The sequence below is a fragment of the Thamnophis sirtalis genome, unplaced genomic scaffold, assembly GCF_051295495.1.
Source record: "Thamnophis sirtalis isolate CommonGarterSnake01/CBP01778 unplaced genomic scaffold, rThaSir2_p1.2 scaffold_2, whole genome shotgun sequence".
NCBI lineage: Eukaryota > Metazoa > Chordata > Lepidosauria > Squamata > Natricidae > Thamnophis > Thamnophis sirtalis.
In genome coordinates this window covers 82,524,524-82,544,388 of record NW_028261382.1, presented here as the reverse complement: position 1 = coordinate 82,544,388, position 19,865 = coordinate 82,524,524, and the positions used below count along the sequence as shown (strand labels likewise).

The 19,865-nt window shown below is 38.7% G+C and overlaps 3 protein-coding genes across 3 annotated transcripts in view; 2 read left to right on the top strand and 1 right to left on the bottom strand.

The window, feature by feature from the left end:
- PLPP5 (phospholipid phosphatase 5) overlaps positions 1-10,055 on the bottom strand; it is a 41,845-nt gene extending 31,790 nt beyond the window's left edge. Inside the window, exon 1 of the mRNA XM_087706221.1 lies at positions 9,703-10,055. The gene's annotated coding sequence lies outside the window, so the exon portion shown is untranslated. The remainder of the gene's footprint in view (positions 1-9,702) is intronic.
- Positions 10,056-10,122: 67 nt separating this feature from the next.
- LOC148048958 (uncharacterized) lies at positions 10,123-19,629 on the top strand. The gene is made up of 2 exons (XM_087706216.1): positions 10,123-10,254; positions 15,149-19,629. Exon 2 carries the CDS (start codon positions 15,159-15,161, stop codon positions 17,277-17,279), a length of 2,121 nt encoding a protein of 706 aa, XP_087562342.1. The 5' UTR covers positions 10,123-10,254; positions 15,149-15,158; the 3' UTR covers positions 17,280-19,629.
- LOC148048956 (uncharacterized) overlaps positions 10,136-19,865 on the top strand; it is a 29,453-nt gene continuing 19,723 nt past the window's right edge. Inside the window, exon 1 of the mRNA XM_087706215.1 lies at positions 10,136-10,254. The gene's annotated coding sequence lies outside the window, so the exon portion shown is untranslated. The remainder of the gene's footprint in view (positions 10,255-19,865) is intronic.

Genomic DNA, 19,865 nt, shown 5'->3' with positions numbered 1-19,865 from the left:
CTCTAAGATTTGATATCCTAGGGCAGTACCTACCTAGTTGTGGCCAAAAGCTGTCCATGACCATGACTAAAATTTATGTTGGGACCATGCACATTTTACTCCAATACCTCTGGAGAATCCCAGAGTGAAGTTTCTTCTGTTTTTAAGCAACAGCAGTGCAACATGTTTAAAAACTGGTATGCATACTAAATGTGTATGGGCTTGGACTTCTATCCTGATGGACGGGATAGTCACGGGATTATTCACTTTCTTGTAGAGTCAGATGACAGAATCCTAATATATTTCCCTCTATATACCTTATTTTCCGGTATGTAAGATGACTTTTTAAACCCTCTAAAAATATTTCAAAAATTGGGGGTCGACTTATATGCCGGGTATAAGAAAAGCCATTCCAAAAAACGAAAACAAAACCATCAACTGGTGTATAAAAAATAAAAGAATGATATTAACGTTGATTAAAAATGTGTTCATTTGATGAGGTTGCTTGAGGGAAAAAAGTGGCTGGCCTTCTCAGCTCGCCATTCGCTCCTCCTCCGCTTCGTCGTCCCTGCCAACCTGCACCGTGCCTTGGGGACCCAAGCACCACCTCACTGCCTGGCTGAGCTGTTGCACTGCAGCTAGCAGGTGGAGGAGCCGACGGACTGAGTGCTGGTGCGGGCTTGGAGCGCTCCGCTGCTGCTGGTCCACCTTGCACTTTGCCACCCCCTTCCTCTTTGCAGGGGCCCAGCAGGGAAAATGGGGCGCTCATGGCCTTGGAGAGGAGTGCAGTAGAAGGGGTCCCACCCTTAGAAAGCATAAGACTCGGCTGTCTTCCTAGAGGAGACCTGATGTTGCGATGGCACGACGTGCAATCTTGGTGCTCTGAGATTGCAGTTGAATTTCTGCCACTGGATGGTCCATTTGGACCTAAATCGTCCTGCAGAGATGGTGGTTGAGAAGGACACCTCCTGCTGACACTGCAAAGTCCCTGAAAGATCCAGGAATAGTCCTTTTTTCTGGTGACAGAAACACAGCTAATGAAGCTGCTGAAGTTGGGACAGCTCCGGAATGGGAAGAAAGCAGAAAGAGAAAGTGTGTCGAATTGGTGAGGAAATTTTATTATTAGAGGAAGAGACTACCCAAGAAAAAAAATTAACCTAAGTTAAGATTGAAGACAGAAGACTGTAGGCGGTGAGATTGATCTGTATTGAACTTAGTATGTTATCCAGTTTCTAATTTTTTTTCACGGATGGAACTTTTGCAGGGGTTCTCTATTTTTTAAACTGAATGGATTAATTCTTTCTTCTTCTTTTTTCACTTTTGCTTATACCTATGGATTAAAATTCTCCTTTTTTATAATGCTTTATTTAATTGATTGGATTGTTTTTGATCTCCATTTAAGAGTTTTCTTCTTTCTTAAGCTTGGAATATAAAGAAGATAAGAAGGATTATAAAGAGGGTTGTAACAACAGGAGGAAAAGCAGTTACACTGCCACTTAGAGGCTGGAGGCTGGATACATTGTTTTTCTCTTTCTCTTTGATCACTTGAGATTCAAGGTTCTTTCAGTTTGTTTACTGACAGTGATAGTAGGAAGAGCACAAGTTATTTATACAGGTGCCTTTTGGAAGTTCTATCACTAGCTATAGGAGGGAAGACAACATTTTGACTTGAAAGATAATAAATGAACCTGTTTGAAGTCTATTAAAATAGTCTTGAACCCTATAGTGGCAGTGTCTGCAAAATTGAAAGAATGGCTCAGCAGGAAAAAGAAACTGTAACATTGCAAATGATTATGTTTGAAATTCAAAATCTATTACTTGTGACAGAGAGAATTGAAAAGATATTGGAGAATATGGAATACAAAACAGAAAAATCTGATGGAGAAACTGAGGATGTTTACCAAATGAAGAAAGTGGAGGACAGAGTTCAAAAGATGGAAGAAGAAATATGAGCAAAGAGATAAGAAATGTGTGGATAGTGACAACAAAGTGAGCATGGTTGGTAATGGCAAGACCAGAATATGGAAAGGGGAGATAGATGGATTGGAACTCTACCCCAGACTTTAAAGCACAGAAGAAGAAAAGAGAGAAAAATTGACGGAGATAAGGAGAGAAATCTTGACAGAAGCACTAGCGATAACCAAAGATAAGCTGATGGAAAGAACAGATGTTGGGTTTCAAGCTTTTATGAGATATGAAAGGAATAACATGTTGCCAAGAGAAGTTTATACAAGATTTATTAAGAAAGTAACTAGAACATTAATGCTACAAATGGCAAGAGATATAAGACCGTTCTATTATTGGAAAGATACAAGTTTAAATTTAAATTTAGTTTACTAGTAGTATATATAAAATGAAGCGACAATAGCTATAGTTAAATAATGATTAATAATGATAACAATATATATATATTATATATATATTTTTATATATATATATATATATATATATATATATATATATATATATATATATATATATATATATATATATACATACATACATACATACATACATACATACATACATACATACATACATACATACATACATACATACATATATATATATATATATATATATATATATATATATATATATACTTAAAGTCACAACCCCTGGTATGCCCAAGTATGGGAGGAAGGTCACACTTCCACTCTCTGTCATTAGGCTCGTCACAAGAGACCATCCAGACAGAAACCCAATATTTTTTACTGTTGCCTTTTTTGTTACATTTGTTATATTTATGCTGATATTTATGCTGATTTATTTATTTATCAGCATAAATATAACATATATATATATATATATATATATATATATATATATATATATATATATATATATATATATATATATATATATATATATATATATATATATATATATATATATATATATATATATATATATATATATATATATATTTACTGTTGCCTTTTGTTATATTTGTGTGTCAGTAAAAATATTGGGTTTCTGTCGTGATGGACTCTTGTGACGAGCCGATTGACAGATGTTGGAAGCAGTTAGCTTCCTCCCATAATTGGGGCTTACCCGGGGTTGTGACACTAATATATACCTTCTTCCTTGGCTTCAGCTGATAAGGAGGAGACCTGTGGCTTGATGGCTAAGACGTTTGCCTAAGATGCAATACAGCACAGGTTCGAATCCCAGTAAGGGTGTGGCTAGCTGATGAGAGCTAAATAGCTTGAAATAGATCTATACTAGTCTCCCTTTATTTATTTATCAGCACAAATAACACACACACACACACACACACACACATATATATGTAATTTGATAATATGAAATTTTATGTAAATAGCACATGGAGATTATGAAAGGAGTTTTAAAAATTTAATATAGCATATGTTATAAAGATGTATTGTGATTGGATGAATTTAGGATGATTTAATGGAATGTTATCATATAATCCTATTCCAGATTTTGAATATTATATATGAAAGGATGTAAAAACAATTATAGTCAAATTAAGATTGAGCTGTAATAATTGTGATATACATGAATATAGGGGAATTTAAAATATGTGATTTGATATGAAAAGCAGGTGGTGATTATGGCGGGCCTGTCTTCACATTAAGTCTGAAATAATAGGCAAGGAGAGTTTGGCCAGGGATTAAAAATGAACAAGCTGAACTTTCTCCTATAGTGGAATTCCATAGATAATCAAAACAGCCTTTCCTGATCTGCTTTTGGGACCTGCGTGACACAATACAGCTGGAAGGTACAGGTAGGCTTCCACTTACAACAGTTCTTTTAGTAACCATTCAAACTTCCATTCTCACTGGAAAAAAATGAGTTCTGACCATTTTTTCAAAGTTACAATCTTTGCAGCATCCTCCATGGTCGGGGGATCAAAATTCAGATGCTTGGCAACTGGCTGGCATAGTGACTAATATTCTGTTTTTCTGGCATATAGGAGACGGAATCTGATCTAGTAGCCTGGGAAGCCCTATAATACAGGCAATGCTCTTAGCCTTGGCGGTTTGTGGGCCTTTCACTTCTTGAGCAAGGAAACCCGCTATTTGGTGGGAGTGGGGAGTATTGACATCCTGGCATTTACTTTGGCTCCCTGCCTTTTTCCCTGTCAGCTGAGGTGGTGGGGAGAGTTGCTGGGCAGGGAGGATGCTTGCAGCGGCTTCTCTCTCTGAAGCACTGGGAAAAGCCCTCTGGGTATGAAAGGTGGCCCGGAGCCGCCTTTGCTTTCAAAGCAGTGATGTGGTTCTCGGATATTCGTCCTGAATTGGACTGAAGCCTGTTCCCCCCACCTCATCCCATTGCCAGAAGAAGCCAACCTGACTCATCTGGGGTCTAGTTTGGGGAAGGGGAGTGTTGGAAGGAAAAACCACCTGGTTCAGTTCCAAGCTAGGAGAAAGGCAATAAAATGGAGGCTGATTGGTTATTTGGTGTGCCACAGAAGTGGGGTAGTCTTATACGGCGGGTATAGCCCAAACCCTTTATTTTAACAGGAAAAGTAGGCGGGCGTCTTATACACCCAGTTGCCTTATATGTCAGAAAATTTGGTATTATACACTCTCTATAACAGGGTTCACTTAATGTCATTCAGAGACATATATTAAGTCTGCTTAGGCATCCACACACAATCTTTCATAGCCAGTGGGGGTATGTATCCATTTCCACTCTGGCATTGCTTGCCTGAGAGCATGGCAACTAAGTAAGAATCAGCACACCATATTGGTACATTGTGGAGAACCCTAAAAGAGAACCTTCCACACATTCACTTAGTGGACCAACCCTTAATCCTAAACCTAATCTTTTATCCCCAAAATTGACCCCTATCTAGAGCTCTACCTTTAATGGTTTAACCAAAACCGTGGTTCTTCATGGCCTACCTGAAACAAGTAATCCAGAAACATAGTAGAACAAGATGAAGATGTCTCTCTGAAGACACACTACGAAAGAGGGACCACAACCCTCACCCATACTTAACCATTCTTGGATTCAAGGAGATAGTGTAACTGTACTTACTACTGAGGTGGTCTCACTTCAGAGTTCTACTCAATCTAGAGAGACATTCCATGACCCAATCATGAATCATCCTCAAAGTACCAAATACTTTGCTACTTGTAGTGAAGCTGAGGATTACTCTCTTGTTTAAAGATCCAACAGGATTGGCTGTTGCATTTTCAGTCCTGGCCATAACAATTTCTTCTTTCTCTGAAAAAAGGCAATAGGCTACTTGCTAGGCATAAGGCAGGCTATAGAACACAATTTACTTCTCTAATGCCTTTCAGTTCCTACTCCTGTCTATCATATACTGCATAATAATTTTGTTGACTCTGCTAATTTAACAGAAAATAACTTGATGTAATGGAAGTCCTGGAAGATTGCCAGTCTCCTTCAATAACACTATTCTTCAGTGGAACTCCACAATAGTATAAGCAACTGTTATTGTGCAATAGCCTATTCTGATTATTTGGATTGGTTCTCAATCTACCACATTCAGCTTTTGGGATATCTCCAGACTGATAAAATCCAGTAAACAACCATGCTAGATTGAAGTGTGAATACCACAAGAATACATGTCAGAGGTTGGTTAGAAAGACCAATAGTAACTTATGGATTTTGAATAAATTCATAGCACAAAAGCTAATTATAATTTTAGAGAGGAATGGAAAGAAAGGGAAAGCTGTCAGTAAACGATAAATAATGGTCATTTCATTCTAATTCCTTCCAGATTTACAAGTCTCTGCCATCTGGAGAGTTTGGAACACAGTATTACAGATTGTATCACGGGACCTGGAGAATGAGGCATATGGGTAGTTCTTGGGTTAGGACCATAGTTGAGCCCAAAATTTCTGTTGCTAAACAAGACAGTTGTTAAAATGAGTTTTGGCCATTTGATGACATTTCTTGCCACATTTGTTTAAGTGGATCACTGCAGTTGTTAAGTCAGCAACATGGTGGTTAATTGAACTTGGCTTCCTCATTGCTTGTGAGAAGATTGCAAAAGGGGATCACATGAGCCTGAGACACTGCAACCATCATGAGTCTGTTGCCAAGCATCTGATTTGTGAACACCTGTTCATGGGGATGCTGCAATGATCATAAGTGAAAAAAATAGCAATAGCAATAGCAATAGCAATAGCAATAGCTAGACTTATATACAGCTTCATAGGGCTTTCAGCCCTCTCTAAGCGGTTTACAGTCAGCATATTGCCCCCAACAACAATCCGGGTCCTCATTTTACCCACCTCGGAAGGATGGAAGGCTGAGTCAACCCTGAGCCTGGTGGGATTTGAACAGCTGAACTGCAGTCAGCCGAAGTAGCCTGCAGTGCTGCATTTAACCACTGCGCCACCTTGGCTCTAAAATGGTCGTAAGTCATCTCTTTCAGTGTCATTGTAACTTCAAACGGTCCCTATGCAAAGGTTTGCAAGTCGAGGTCTACCTGCATTAAAACTATTCATTTGAAAACTGCGTAAGAGCCTGCTGTACATCAAGGTGGGGAACCTGTGATCTTCAAGATGTTAATGAATATCATTTCCAACTGCCTCATCCCCAATCATAATAGTATAGAAGGGAATGAAGTTGGTCTTGTGAAAAATAGCTGCAGTTAGACGTTTTCCCCATGTATTCATTAACTCACAACTCTACTCACAAGCATTCAAGGGTTGCAGCTGCTTATGATATTTCAGCCGCACCCTGGTGTTTTCAAGAACATGCTGATGTTCAGAGGCAGCGTCACCCTGTTGAGCCCCACAGCTTACTAAAGCAAACTGTAAGACTTTGTGGGAAAAAGCGGCTGTAGAAAAACATGGTAAACAAATGGCAGAGAATTGGGGAAGTGCAGATAACGTCTGGAGATTAACAGCTATTAACAATCAGACAAGAGGACTATTATTCAACTGCCAGAACCACAAGGTACAGGAAGCAGCAAATGCTGTTGGGAATCTGGTTGGAGCTTTGCCAAAAGCTTGATAGTAATCCAGAAAGGAATGGAAACAGCACCTCATCCCAACGAGTACAAGAACTTTTGGGAAAAGGCAAAGGTTGTATGCAAGTTTGAGATTTTTGTTTGAACCAAGTATTAAAAAAAACTATGGTAAGTCATCCCAAGCATGCTTTTTCAAAAGGCAACTGGATTTTGTTTTCTCTTTAAGATGTTTTGGTCTCATCCAAGAAGCTTCTTGAGCTCTGATGAAGCTTCTTGGATGAGAAGCAAAATGTCTTAAAGGAAAAACAAAGTCCAGTTGCCTTTTGAAACTACGTGACTGAGAATCTCCATAAACATTTAAAAGACTTAGTATAAAGGAATGAGTATTCCAGAGATGCTGAGGTGGCAACATCACTTTGTAAAATCTAGAAGGGCAGAATTGACCCAGAATAATACCCTGTAGTTGGGGTAGGGGTGTGCTGTAAACAGTGCGTACAGATTTACTACGTTGTGGTATGTCCAGTCCTTGGAAACCAAAAAACTTTCAAAAATGGCTAAGTTGGTTGCAACATTATGCAAAAGCTTGGATGACTATGGTTCTTGTAAACCAGGAATAGGGGCCATGCCTGTTCACTAATCACTCCATTGTCTGTCTATCATCACAAACTGTTCTTGTAGTTTATTTCACAGGTGATAAACATTCTTCTTGTGGTTGTTTTGGAATACAAAAAAAAAGAAGACAACTAATTAAGATGTTTTGTAGGCTTCATAGTGTGGATTTCTCTAATCCTTTAAAGTTGCTGTCAGGCCTGCAGCCAGTTCTTTTTGGGATCTTTGGCCTGCCACACTAATATTCTATTCTACTATGCTGTTTCATTAGTGGGGAATGGGAGGGGGAATAGTAAGGAGTAGAATGTGATGCTGTCAAAATAAAATTCCTGTCTAGAATCCAAGCTCATCCTTTGCCTCTATACCTCTGCACCTGACTGGAACTGGATGGGTGGAACTGCCAGTATGGCATTGGAGATTGGGCCATGTGATGGACTTGTGTGGGGCCAGTATCTTCAACTTCCAACTGGGTGGGGAAAGCCAGGAAGCTTTCAGATTTGGGTTTTCTCAGATGTGCCAGCATGGCTTTCTTAATAAATTGGAACTTTGAGCAATACTTTGCCTTGGACTCTGATTTAATTTTGGATGTTATTTGGAACCCTGACAGTTTCATTTTATAGGGACTTCAGAATAGAAACCAGCAATCGACTAGTTACTGCAGGAGTTCTCCTGTTTTGTCTCCTAAAATGAGAAATGAATTTGAGCAAACATTTCATAGGTTAAATTTAATTATTTCATTAGATTAGGTTTGGTCCAGAAATCAATTTACCATCTACTTTTAATTTTTACAATTTAATCTATTTTTGTAGATGTTCTCAAGCTTTACATGCTTGCACGGGTAAAACTCAGAGTAAATATTAATGGTGCTCAAGCTTTCCCTGATCAGATTTCAAATATTTTAGCAATTCTCCCTCTAAATTGTTCACAAAACCCTGGGGTTTATCACCATAGCTTAGGAACATTGAGATTTATCAATATGTCCCAGTCATAGCTCACGGAATATCTTTTCAAGCCACACCTGTCCTCCTGAAAATGGGCTTGATAACATGTATCATCATCTACAGGTAAAGAAATGGCAGTTTCAAACAAACCATCCCTCTTTCCATAAGTCCACCCTTTAAAGCATGGGTCGTCAACCTGGTCCCTACCACCCACTAGTGGGTGTTTCGGGATTCCAGGTGGGCAGTAGGGACTTCAGAGGTTAAAACCCCCTTTTGAGCGAGTGCGCGTGCACTCAAACAAGCAAACACGTGGGAAGAGGAAGGGGAGGAGTGGAAACTGATAGCAGGGACAGGCACAAGCGGAGCAGAGCAGTTGCAAAATGAACCAAAGTGTGCGTGCACTCAAACAAGAAAACACGTGGGAAGAGAAAGGGGAGGAATGGAAACTGATAGCAGGGACAGGCAGAAGCTACCACATATCTTGTAGAATCAGGCTTTAGTGCTGTTAATCATATTATGAGCAAACAGAGAAACGGTCTGAATATCACCGAAAGAGGAGACCTTCGTTTGTTCCTTACGAAAATCGAACCAAATATCAAATATTTAGTCTTGCAGCATCAGCCTCAAAGATCTCATTAATCACTAGTAAAGCTAATTTCAATTTACTTTATTGTTTTCTAATTAAACTTTATAAAGTTAAAAACATTATAAACATGCATAAAGTAGAAATAAAAAGATAAATGTACGTACATTTCTTTTTTTAAAAAAACACCCTCCTTTCTAAAAAATATTCTGCACTTATGCAAAAACTGGTGGGTGGTAAGGAAATTTTTCCATCAAGAAAGATCCATTAGTGGGCGGTAGGTAGAAAAAGGTTGACTACCACTGCTTTAAAGCAATAAACCACGAGTACAGATAGTCCCCTACGTATGACCACAACTAAGCCCAAACTTTCCACTGCTAAACAAGACAGTCTTGCCTCATGTTATTATCTTTCTTGCTGTGGTTAAGTGAATCACTGCAGTTGTTAACCTAATAACATGGTTGTTAAGTGAGTCTGGCTTCCCCATTGACTTTGCTTTCCAGAAGGTTGTCAAAGGTGTTTCACATCACTCTCAATGAAGGCAAACCACTTTTTTCAGTGCTGTCGCACCTTTGAACGGTCCCTAAATTAACCCGCTGTAAGTTGAAGACCACCCATAATAACATGATTGGATGAGGCTAATGGAGATGGTAGCAATTGAACGATCTTACCTTAATTCTGCAGAAGAGAAACTTCCATCCTCTTTTCTGGCTATTGCTGAGTGACTCAGCTGCCGTTTCTGAGTATATTGTTTTGGACATCAGTTCCTTTTATTAACCCTCCTTCTAGATTTTCCTGAAGCTTAGAGTCAGAGCCTAGAAACACAGTAAAAGGTCAAAGGCCCTTAAAGTTGAAAAATGGTCACTTTCCCTCTTGTGGTGAATGAAAATCCTTTCCTTTCTATCTTCTGTTTCAAACTCAGAAGGAAGGCTGGAAGTCTTGGCTATATGCCCAGGACTGTTAAAAGATTTCCTGCCCTTTCTGGGAACAGCCCCCCTAGAATGTGTCATTTCTTCATTCACTACAAGAGAGGGGTTGGTTCAGAGGCGGTTCTCAAATTGCGTAGATTCTGGTATAAACAACAGTCCATAATAGGCACTGAACATGCTCCACCTACTGTTAGCCACAGCATCTGGAGATTTGCGGAGTTGAAAAAGAACACGACCAGCTCTTTGAGAAAACAGAGTCTCCAAACAGCCTCTCCTCAATTTGTCGACACGCGGGTAAGTTTCTTTCATTGATTCGCAACAATTAAATGCATAAATGCAGACACGGCAGCCCCGTTAGAGAAGCCATGGGGTTCCTATTTGGGTAAAACGCCTCTGCCTTGTTTGCTGGGAAGGAATACGTTTCCATTCATGTTATACAACTCTCTTAAGGTGATAAACTGCCTGGCGGAGCGGAGATGATTTCATGGGATCCAGAGGAATTCTGGAGGCTATTTTTTCACTCGGAGGACATTGTGTTCTCCTTACATAATGCCATAGAGGAAAAGCAGATGGAAGCATCTGAAACTTCTACCCAGGGTGCTCTGCAATTAAGGGCAATCAAAACAGGCACTTCTATTAAAAAGGCTTTGTGGCTGTCTTTGATCTGGTATATTTTCTTGACTAGCAGCTGCTATATTTTGGAATTTCCCCTGCCCAGAGAAGCAGAGACTGTTTTGATAGATAGATGTTCCGGTTGCCTGCATTCTGTCTTTTTGATAGAGCAAAACTACTCTTAGATGAAAGGGAAATGGAGGAAGAAAAGAATCACAACATCAAAAGTAGTTCTGGGTGGGATGCAGACATGTTCTTAAGATTTCTGTGTATGTGTGTTTACAAACCGGCCTGCCAAGATGCTTCTAAATGTTGAGGAAAGAATTAGCACCCTCTCCCCTTTTATATACAAATAGTTTCATGGGGGAGACAATGTTTTCATTGGGTTGATGGAACATAGAATAACAGGCTTGGAAAGCACCTTGGAGGTCTTCTAGTCCAACCCTACATCATTCTGAAATGAAATGAAAGTTGGCATTTAGTTTGCATGATTTGGCACAGTGATATGATCAGCAACGGTATTAGGCACCTATACCATTTATCCCATATCTGGTAGAATTCTGATTCTTCCTTTCCCTGGATTTCTTTAGTTAGTTTATCCATTTCGGCACAGTCCATAATCTTTCTTATTATTTCATCTTCACTTGGGATTAATTTGTTTTTCCATTTCTGGGCAAAGGCAATCCTTGCCACCGTAGTTATATGTAGTATTAAATACTGGATTTCTTGTTTGTATTTCACCAACATAATTCCTAATTTATTCCCCCCAAATTTTCCCATTTGTCTAATTCAATATTATAGCCAAAGTTCTGTGCCCATTTTATCATTTGTTCTTTCACAATTTCCTCTTCCATTTTATACTTCAGGAGGAATTTATATATTCTCCCTATCATCTTTCTATCTGGGCTTTGAATAATTTTATCCAATTTGTGTGGTTCTGTTTCAATGTCATGTAATTTAGTATCTTTATTGTATTTAGTTTTGATTTGGAGGTAAGTTAGCCAGTCAACTTTCATGTTCTGATCTGCCAATTGTTCAATTGTTTTTAAGTTTCCCTGTTTATCAGTTAAGTCTCTGTATCTTAGGATTTTGTTCCAATCTGTAAAATTTGGGTGAGTCATCCTTTCTGTCGGTGATAGCCAATTTGGGATTTTCACATAGTGGATTTTTTTGAGTTTGAGCCATTTTTGCAATAACGCTCTTCTGATTAAATGATTTTGAAAGTATTTGTGCGTTTGTACAGGAATGTATGCCAGCCTGCCTGCGGGTCATGGCCTTCTAAGGTCAACATTATTTTATTCTTTAGCTCTATCCAATCCTTCACCAATGTTATTGTTACTGCTGATGCATATAAATCCCAATTTGGTAGTGCTAAGCCTCCCCTCTCCTTGCTGTCTTGCATTGACTTTAGTTTAAGCCTCGGTTTTCGTCCCTGCCAAATGAACCTAGCGGTTATTTTATTTAATTCTTGAAAGAATTTTTTACCTGGATTAATAGGTGCGACTTGCAACAGGAATAGGATTCTTGGTAAGATATTCATTTTAATTGTTGCTATATGTCCCATGAGTGATAACTGGATATTTTTCCAATTTTCTAAATCTTTCTTTATTTGTATCATTAATTTATTATGATTATCGTCTTTATTTTCTATCTAGTTGTTCTACCTGATAATTCTGAGGTGATGAAAATGGGAGCAAGTTGGTACAGGCCATTTTGAGGAATCTTCCCTACCATGTACTAGCCACACCCATGGATGACTATGCTACATAGCATGTACTTTTACAAACCTTGGTGGATCCCTTTCAAATGAATTGTCTTTGAAGGAATTGCCTAAACCTAAAAACTTAACATTGAAACCTGGTCAAAACCTGAGTGTGCAGCCTTGCATGGGGTGGGGGAGATACAGAGGCCCACACAATTGTGGGGCTAGTTGGCCCCATAAGAACCCCCCACCCCCACCCCATCTGTTTTAACAGCTGCTAATCTCCACTTTGGAATGTTTCACCTTTTGAAATTTTATCATGTTATTTTAAAAATAATTTTACACTTTTTAACCTTAAATTATTCTGATTTTACTTTTACTTTTAATTTGGTTATATTATACATTGCCCAGAGCCTCTCTCTGAGCGATATAAGTGGTAAAGAAATATGAAAAATAAATGCATAAATAAATAAGATAAAAAATAATTTCAGTGGCAGGATCTTCATTGAAACATGCAAAATAATTTGAGGAGAACAGTTTTCCATAATGCTTAGTTGCTCTATACTCACTAAGCATATCATGGATAGGATAGGATAGGATAGTACAATGTCCACTGTAACTGCAGAAGGTGTGCTAAAGAGTGCTAGAAGGATCAGTCCTTCAATATCATCTAATTGTTGGCATAATAACCTACCATTTGGGTTGTTTGATTTACTTTATTTTTTGTGGGAAAATGTACATAGCTCAAGCTATAATTTCTTTTTGTAAATTCTTTATAAAATAAATTAAATTCTTCCTATGTATTCTTTGGGGATAGGAAGATGCTTCTCCTTGTTTTTAAAGTTGCACTGAGATTGGCATTTAGTCCATTTTCAAAACTTTAGAGAATTTAATCTAGTTCAATATCATAACCTTTTCTTTTATATATATATATATAAAGAATTTTTGATTTTTGAATAATCACAGACAAACAAAACCATCTTCCATTACAAATTGTAGAATGTGTATCAATTGGTTACAAAAAACCTTTGTGCATCCCTTCCACAGTCATCACTTACAATTCATATCAAGTTATATATATATATTTTTATATATATATATATATATATATATATATATATATATATATATATATATATATATATATATATATATATTATATTCAAATATATTTATATATATATTACTATCATCAAACCTGAACTTTCATTTGACTATAATTGTTTTTATGACCTTTTATATAAAATATTCCAAAATTTAAAGAAAAATCTCATAATGGCATTCTGTTAACTGTTTCCATTATCATCCAGTAACATTATATCTTTATGACATGTTCTAAATAAAAAATTGATTATATTTAATAACAAAGTCTAGACCTCCTTTATTGATCACTGTTTACAATTTATATCCAATTTCCTTTTATCAAACCAGTAGATATGTATACATTGTTATCATTATCAATTATTTATCTAACTATATCCATTATCACTTCATTTTTTTACATAGTGCTCTAAATTTAATTACACTTGACTAATTTTTTATTATAAGCTTTCATATATCAACCTGTGTCTTTCCAGTAATAGTGCAGTCTTATGTCTTTTGCCATTTGTGAGATTAGTCTTCTGGTTGTTTCCTTAATAAAATTTGTATGGACTTCTCTTTGCAACTTGTAGCTTGTTGCATATTTTATATAATCTCGAAACCCTCCATCTGCTTCTTTAATCATCTTATCTTTGGTTATCAATAGTGCTTCTGACAAAATTTCTCTCCTTAGATCCATCAATTCTTCTCTTTCTTCTTCTTCTATACCTTGAAATCTGGGGTAGAGCTCCTGTCCATCTATCTCCTCTTTCCATATTCCACTCTTTCCATTTCCAACCATGCTCAGTTCACTGTTGGAATCAACAATTATCTTGTCTCTTTGTTCATTTTCCCTTCAGTTTTTAGGACTCTAAGCTCCACTTTTTCCATTTGATGAACATCTTCAATTTATCCATTAAATTTTACTGTTTTACAATCTATGTTTTTCAATCTCTTCTCAATTTTCTCTGTTACTTCTAATAATTTTTGAATTTCAAACATAATCTTTTGCAACGTTAAAGTTTCTTTTTGATGTTGAGCCATTCTTCCAAATGGTAAACACTGCCACTCTAGCATTCAAAACTGTTTATTAGATTTGACGCAGGTTCATTTATAATCTTTCAAAACAAGGCTTTGTTTTCACTTCTCTCCAGCTGCCAATGAAGCTCCCAAAGAGCACCTGTATACAACCCATGCTCTTCTCCTTATTACTCTTTATAAACAAGCTGAGGAACCTTGAAGTGCAAAATCAAAATGATCAAAGCAAAAAAAGAAAGGGCAATGTTTCCAGGACTTAAGCCTCCAGCCTCCAAGTGGCAGTGTTATCTCCTTTGGACAGAGAGAAGTGCTGGTTTGAAAAAGGTTTAAAGTGTCCATCTATGTCAAAATTGAACAGCCCTCTCTCAACAGGGGGGGGGAGGGATATGACATCCTGTATCTCCAATCTACAACACAGGCCTTTCAATAGTTCTAAGAAGGCTCCACAGCAATTTGCACCACTGGGGGGAAAGGACCCTGATGACACAGATAAACCTCCAGCTGGCCTTAATGACTTGCTAAAAGAATACAAATGAACAGCTGACTTCAAGGAGTATAAATCCTTTCATTCCGCACAATCCAGTCAGAGCTGAAGAAGCTTCTTGGATGAGAAGCGAAATGTCTTCAAAGAAAAAACAAAGTCTAATCGCTTCTTGAAAAAGCACCTTTGGGGCTACTCTGCTTGATAAATTTGTATCATTTGTATCATACTTGCATGTCTCTCAAACTAGATGTCTTCCTCATTTTATCTTGCAGAATTGTCATCATGGGAAAATTCCTGTTGACCTGCTCAATCGTGATTCTCTTCATTTTGCTCCAGACTGAGGAGATCATTTCCATTCCTAGAATAGGACGGGGCAGGCCGAGTGGCAGCAGCAGTCGATATTCAAGTCGATCTAGCAGACCCTCCCATAATCCTAGCAAATCTTCCTATCACTCTAGTAAAACCTCCCATCATCCTGTAGAGAGACCCCAAAACATGGCACCCAACCCACCCGAGAACAGCCCTCCACTTCCAAACGGGTTTCTCAATCCTGCAAAACATCGTCCAAACCACGCAATCTTTCATTCATATATTCCTGCCAAGCCACAAAATCCAGAACTCTTTCTACCTTATCATGTCAACCCTCGTAATCCTGCCCACTCCCCAAATAATCCTTTTAACCCAGGGAATCCCCCTCCATACAACCCTTCCCACCTCCCAAACAATCCTTTTAACCCAGGGAATCCCCCTCCACACAACCCTTCCCACCTCCCAAACAATCCTTTTAACCCAGGGAATCCCCCTCCACACAACCCTTCCCACCTCCCAAACAATCCTTTTAACCCAGGGAATCCCCCTCCATACAACCCTTCCCACCTCCCAAACAATCCTTTTAACCCAGGGAATCCCCCTCCATACAACCCTTCCCACCTCCCAAACAATCCTTTTAACCCAGGGAATCCCCCTCCATACAACCCTGCCCACTCCCCAAATAATCCTTTTAACCCAGGGAATCCCCCTCCACACAACCCTTCCCACCTCCCAAACAATCCTTTTAACCCAGGGAATCCCCCTCCATACAACCCTGCCCACCCCCCAAATAATCCTTTTAACCCAGGGAATCCCCCTCCATACAACCCTGCCCACCCCCCAAATAATCCTGTTAACCCAGGGAATCCCCCTCCATACAACCCTGCCCACCCCCCAAATAATCCTGTTAACCCAGGGAATCCCCCTCCATACAAACCTGCCTATCCATATCCAGTCAACCCCAAAAACCCAGTCCATCCTCCACCATATCCAGGCAACCCTCAAAACCCAGGGTATTTCCCACACCAACCATATAACCCCGAAAATCCTCACCGGGAACACTATAATCCCAAACCCTGGAAACCTAAACCGCCCAAGATTAAGATGAAGCATGTGGCTGGAGCGGCAATTGCAGGTTCAGGGGAAGGAGCTTTTCGGGGCTACTTCCTGGGACGTGCTATGTCTAAGCTGCATTTTAAATTTAACAACCTGAATGAGGAGCGTTGGTGGTATGAAAATCGCCATCGTTATTCTGATCAGGTTTACTACCCACGGTACAAGCAGCCTGTTCCACAAGATACCTTTGTGAGAGACTGTGTGAACATCACAGTGAAAGAATACATTGAGCCCACAGGGAATACAACAGAGGACGAGATGGAAGCCATGGTGGTGAAGCATGTGGTGAAGGAAATGTGCATCGAGCAGTATCGTACTTTCTCCAGATCTCCAGGAGGCGGCAGTCCCAGACCCAATGATGGCAACCCAGTGGACCCTAAGCCAAAGGATGATGAAGTGAAATATGTGGTGGGGGAACCTGTTGTAGATATTCCAGTGGAAGACCCTGAGAACTATATCTTAGGCAGCCCCATAGGCAAGATGAATTTTTATTTTAATGACAGTGAGGAAGAACGTTGGTGGAATGAAAACCGCCACCGTTTTGCCACCCATGTTTACCACCCAAACTCTACCCAGGCAATTCCAAGAGATGTTTTTCTGAGTGAGTGTGTAAATATCACCATAGGAGAGTATGTGAAGCCCACTGGAAACCAAACTGAAGATGAATTGGAAGCCAGAGTGGTGACACAAGTGACAAATGAAAAATGCATGGAGATCTACTATCGCATGACTGTTCTCACAATGGCAGGCAGCTACTATAATAATAAACCAGAGACAGCTACTACACTGGAGATCAAAAGTGAGTTCAAACATGGACAAGGAGCAGCTTTGGCTAATAGTCCCGGAAGAGCCAGTGGACACAATCCAAGAAATAATGCTGTGTCTCATTTGCATTTCTCTTTTGAGAATGCTTTGTTTCTCCTTCATCCTTTTGCCATTCCAGTCATTACCTTAATCACTCCTTTCCTGATCTTCTAAGGGCTGTGCTTTCTAAGTCTCTTCCATGGTTGCTATTGTCAGAGGTCTGGAATATTTCTCTCTTCAGCAAGAATTGAATTGTGCTTTTATGTTTTTCTGGAGACTGCATCAGATGCAAAGAGCTGCAATACATAGGCTACTTATGAACGAATTCCAAGTGTCATCATAAATCAGTCTAAAGTGATTCCTTTTTTGTATTTGTCAAGTCTAATTTAAGATGGAGACAGTGGATAATTCCCCTATTCCTGTTGCCTCGATCCTTCAGTGGAATCTGCTCAGTTTTCAGGAAATATTTTAGCAGGTCACATGATAGTAGAAGTTGCTTTTTAAAAAGGAAGGAAGGAAGGAAAGAAGGAAGGAAGGGGACTTCTGAGATTTTTTTAAAAAATGAATCCATCAAGATTTGAACTGAAGGTTTCATTCAAACGCACCTCAAGTCCAGTCTTGGGACCAAACTGACTTTCTGAACAATTGGGATCAAACAACTGAATAGGTTTGGATGCCTTTTATTTGACTATTTCCAAAATAGCTCTCCTCTAATGGGAGCTGATAATTCCAACACGTATCTGACTAGTCAACCATTTTTGCTGAGTGGTGAAAACTGTCATACACCTTAAAAGAGAGGCAGGCAGCATTTGATGGCAAACATGTTTTACAATGTCGCAAAATTGGTGATGAAAAACCATGCATCTGGATGGGCTGCAAATGTTGAGCTGAACACTTTTTTGAAACTATGACATACCGACATTCCTTCTGGTTCCTATCGCTGAATGTTGGAAAGCTGAATTATCACTTTTCAGGAGGGGTGGGTTGAGGGCTGCAGAAAGAAGACTTGAGGTCACTTGTGTTGATTGCACGGACTCCTGCTTGATAAACTGCTTTTGTGCCTTCTTTGTCTAAATTGTCATCCTTATCCTTAAATATGACTGGGAGGTTTTGTCTAATCATTAGTAATTTGTAGACTGAGAATATTGTTTGAAAGCCACATGGTTCCATGTTGTTTTCCATTCTTTGTTTTCCTTGACCTCTTAAAGGTTATTGAATACCTAAGTGGGTTTAAACTCTAATTGTCTTCAGAGATTTTCAATCATCCAGGTCATAGTTGTCCTATGGTTGTCCCAAGGTGCTTCCCCCCACCAAAAAAAGGCAACTAGACTTTTTTTTCCTTTGAAAACATTTTAGTTCTCATCCAAGAAGCTCCTTGGATGAGAAGCAAAAGGTTTTCAAAGGTAAAAAAATAAAAGAAAGTCCAGTTGTCTTTTTGGAAAAAAACACTTTTGGGGTTAAGCTCTAATTCTATCTTTAGTATTCTTTTCTGCCATGCTGTGATGATTGTCACAAATCAGAAGTGGAAAGAGACTTGGCTTGGATTGAAATTATTCCAAAATTGAAAAGGCAGTTGACTTCAGTATTAATGTGCTTCTTCTCTTGAAACAAAGGATGCAGTTGGATTTATTCCATTTTCCTCCCAGCTCTAGGATTCTCAAAAGGAGTCTCTTTAGAAAAGAAAAGCTGATTGATTCTCATCTTCAGCCAAAACTGCCCTTTTTAAACAAGATGTGAAGTTGAAGAATTTTTGTATCAATCCTTCATAGAAAGGTGTTGATAAGCACTGCTTGGACATCCTATCGGTAGGTGTGGTTAAGCTAGTAAGACTAATGAGGAAGAAAAATCCTTCTGTTATTTCTGAATTTGGATCTTGCCTTAATTCAGCTGTAAAAGGTCAGAAAGATAATTTCAAGCTAGCTTTAGCATCTATTTGGTTAAGAACAAAGAAATCCTGAAGGTTAACTGGGATGTAATACAGTGGTTGCATTTCTGTTTAATTTTCCTTCTTTGTGTGGTGGAAGGCGCTATGCTAAAACAGCTGGGAAGTTTATCTGAGCATGAGTGTTGTGAACAGAAGCTAAAATTTTAAGCTATTGTGATTATTCGTTACAATCTAACATGAGGACCCAGACTATGGGGGTAATATGCTGACTCTGTAAACCGCTTAGAGATGGCTGAAAGCCCTATGAAGCGGTATATAACTCTAACTGCTATTGCTATTGCTATACTCCATATGATATATAGTGCTCAGGTTTATTTCCTTGTGGTATGCTGATCACCTAATATTCCAACACAAAATTTATTTGAAGATTACTTGTTAACTGCTGTTTGACCTGCTAATCTCCATTTATTCTTCTCACACTTTTAGCTAAACTGCCAAATAAAACTGTAATAAACACCAAAATAACTCTGTTGTCCTTGTATTTGGTCCTTGTTTGCAAATCAACTGCTATAGTAAGGAAGAACTTGGATTAACTTGCTACCTTACTCCTGATGTTAGCTGAATCATTAATATTAGCTTTCTGATAAGCTTATCCCATTTGCATCAGAACAATTATCATTTAAAAGGAGAGAAATTGAAGTCCTCTTTGGAAAACATATGTGTATTCTTAGTCTACTTATAAGGTGATTTTTCATATATCCTTGGACTCTGAAGTGCCACTATGGCAATTAACAATTTTCAATAGCTTTAGATTTCTGGAAATCTAGCCTCCTCCGTAAGCCTCCTCCATGTCCAGGAGTGTATGTATGTGTGTT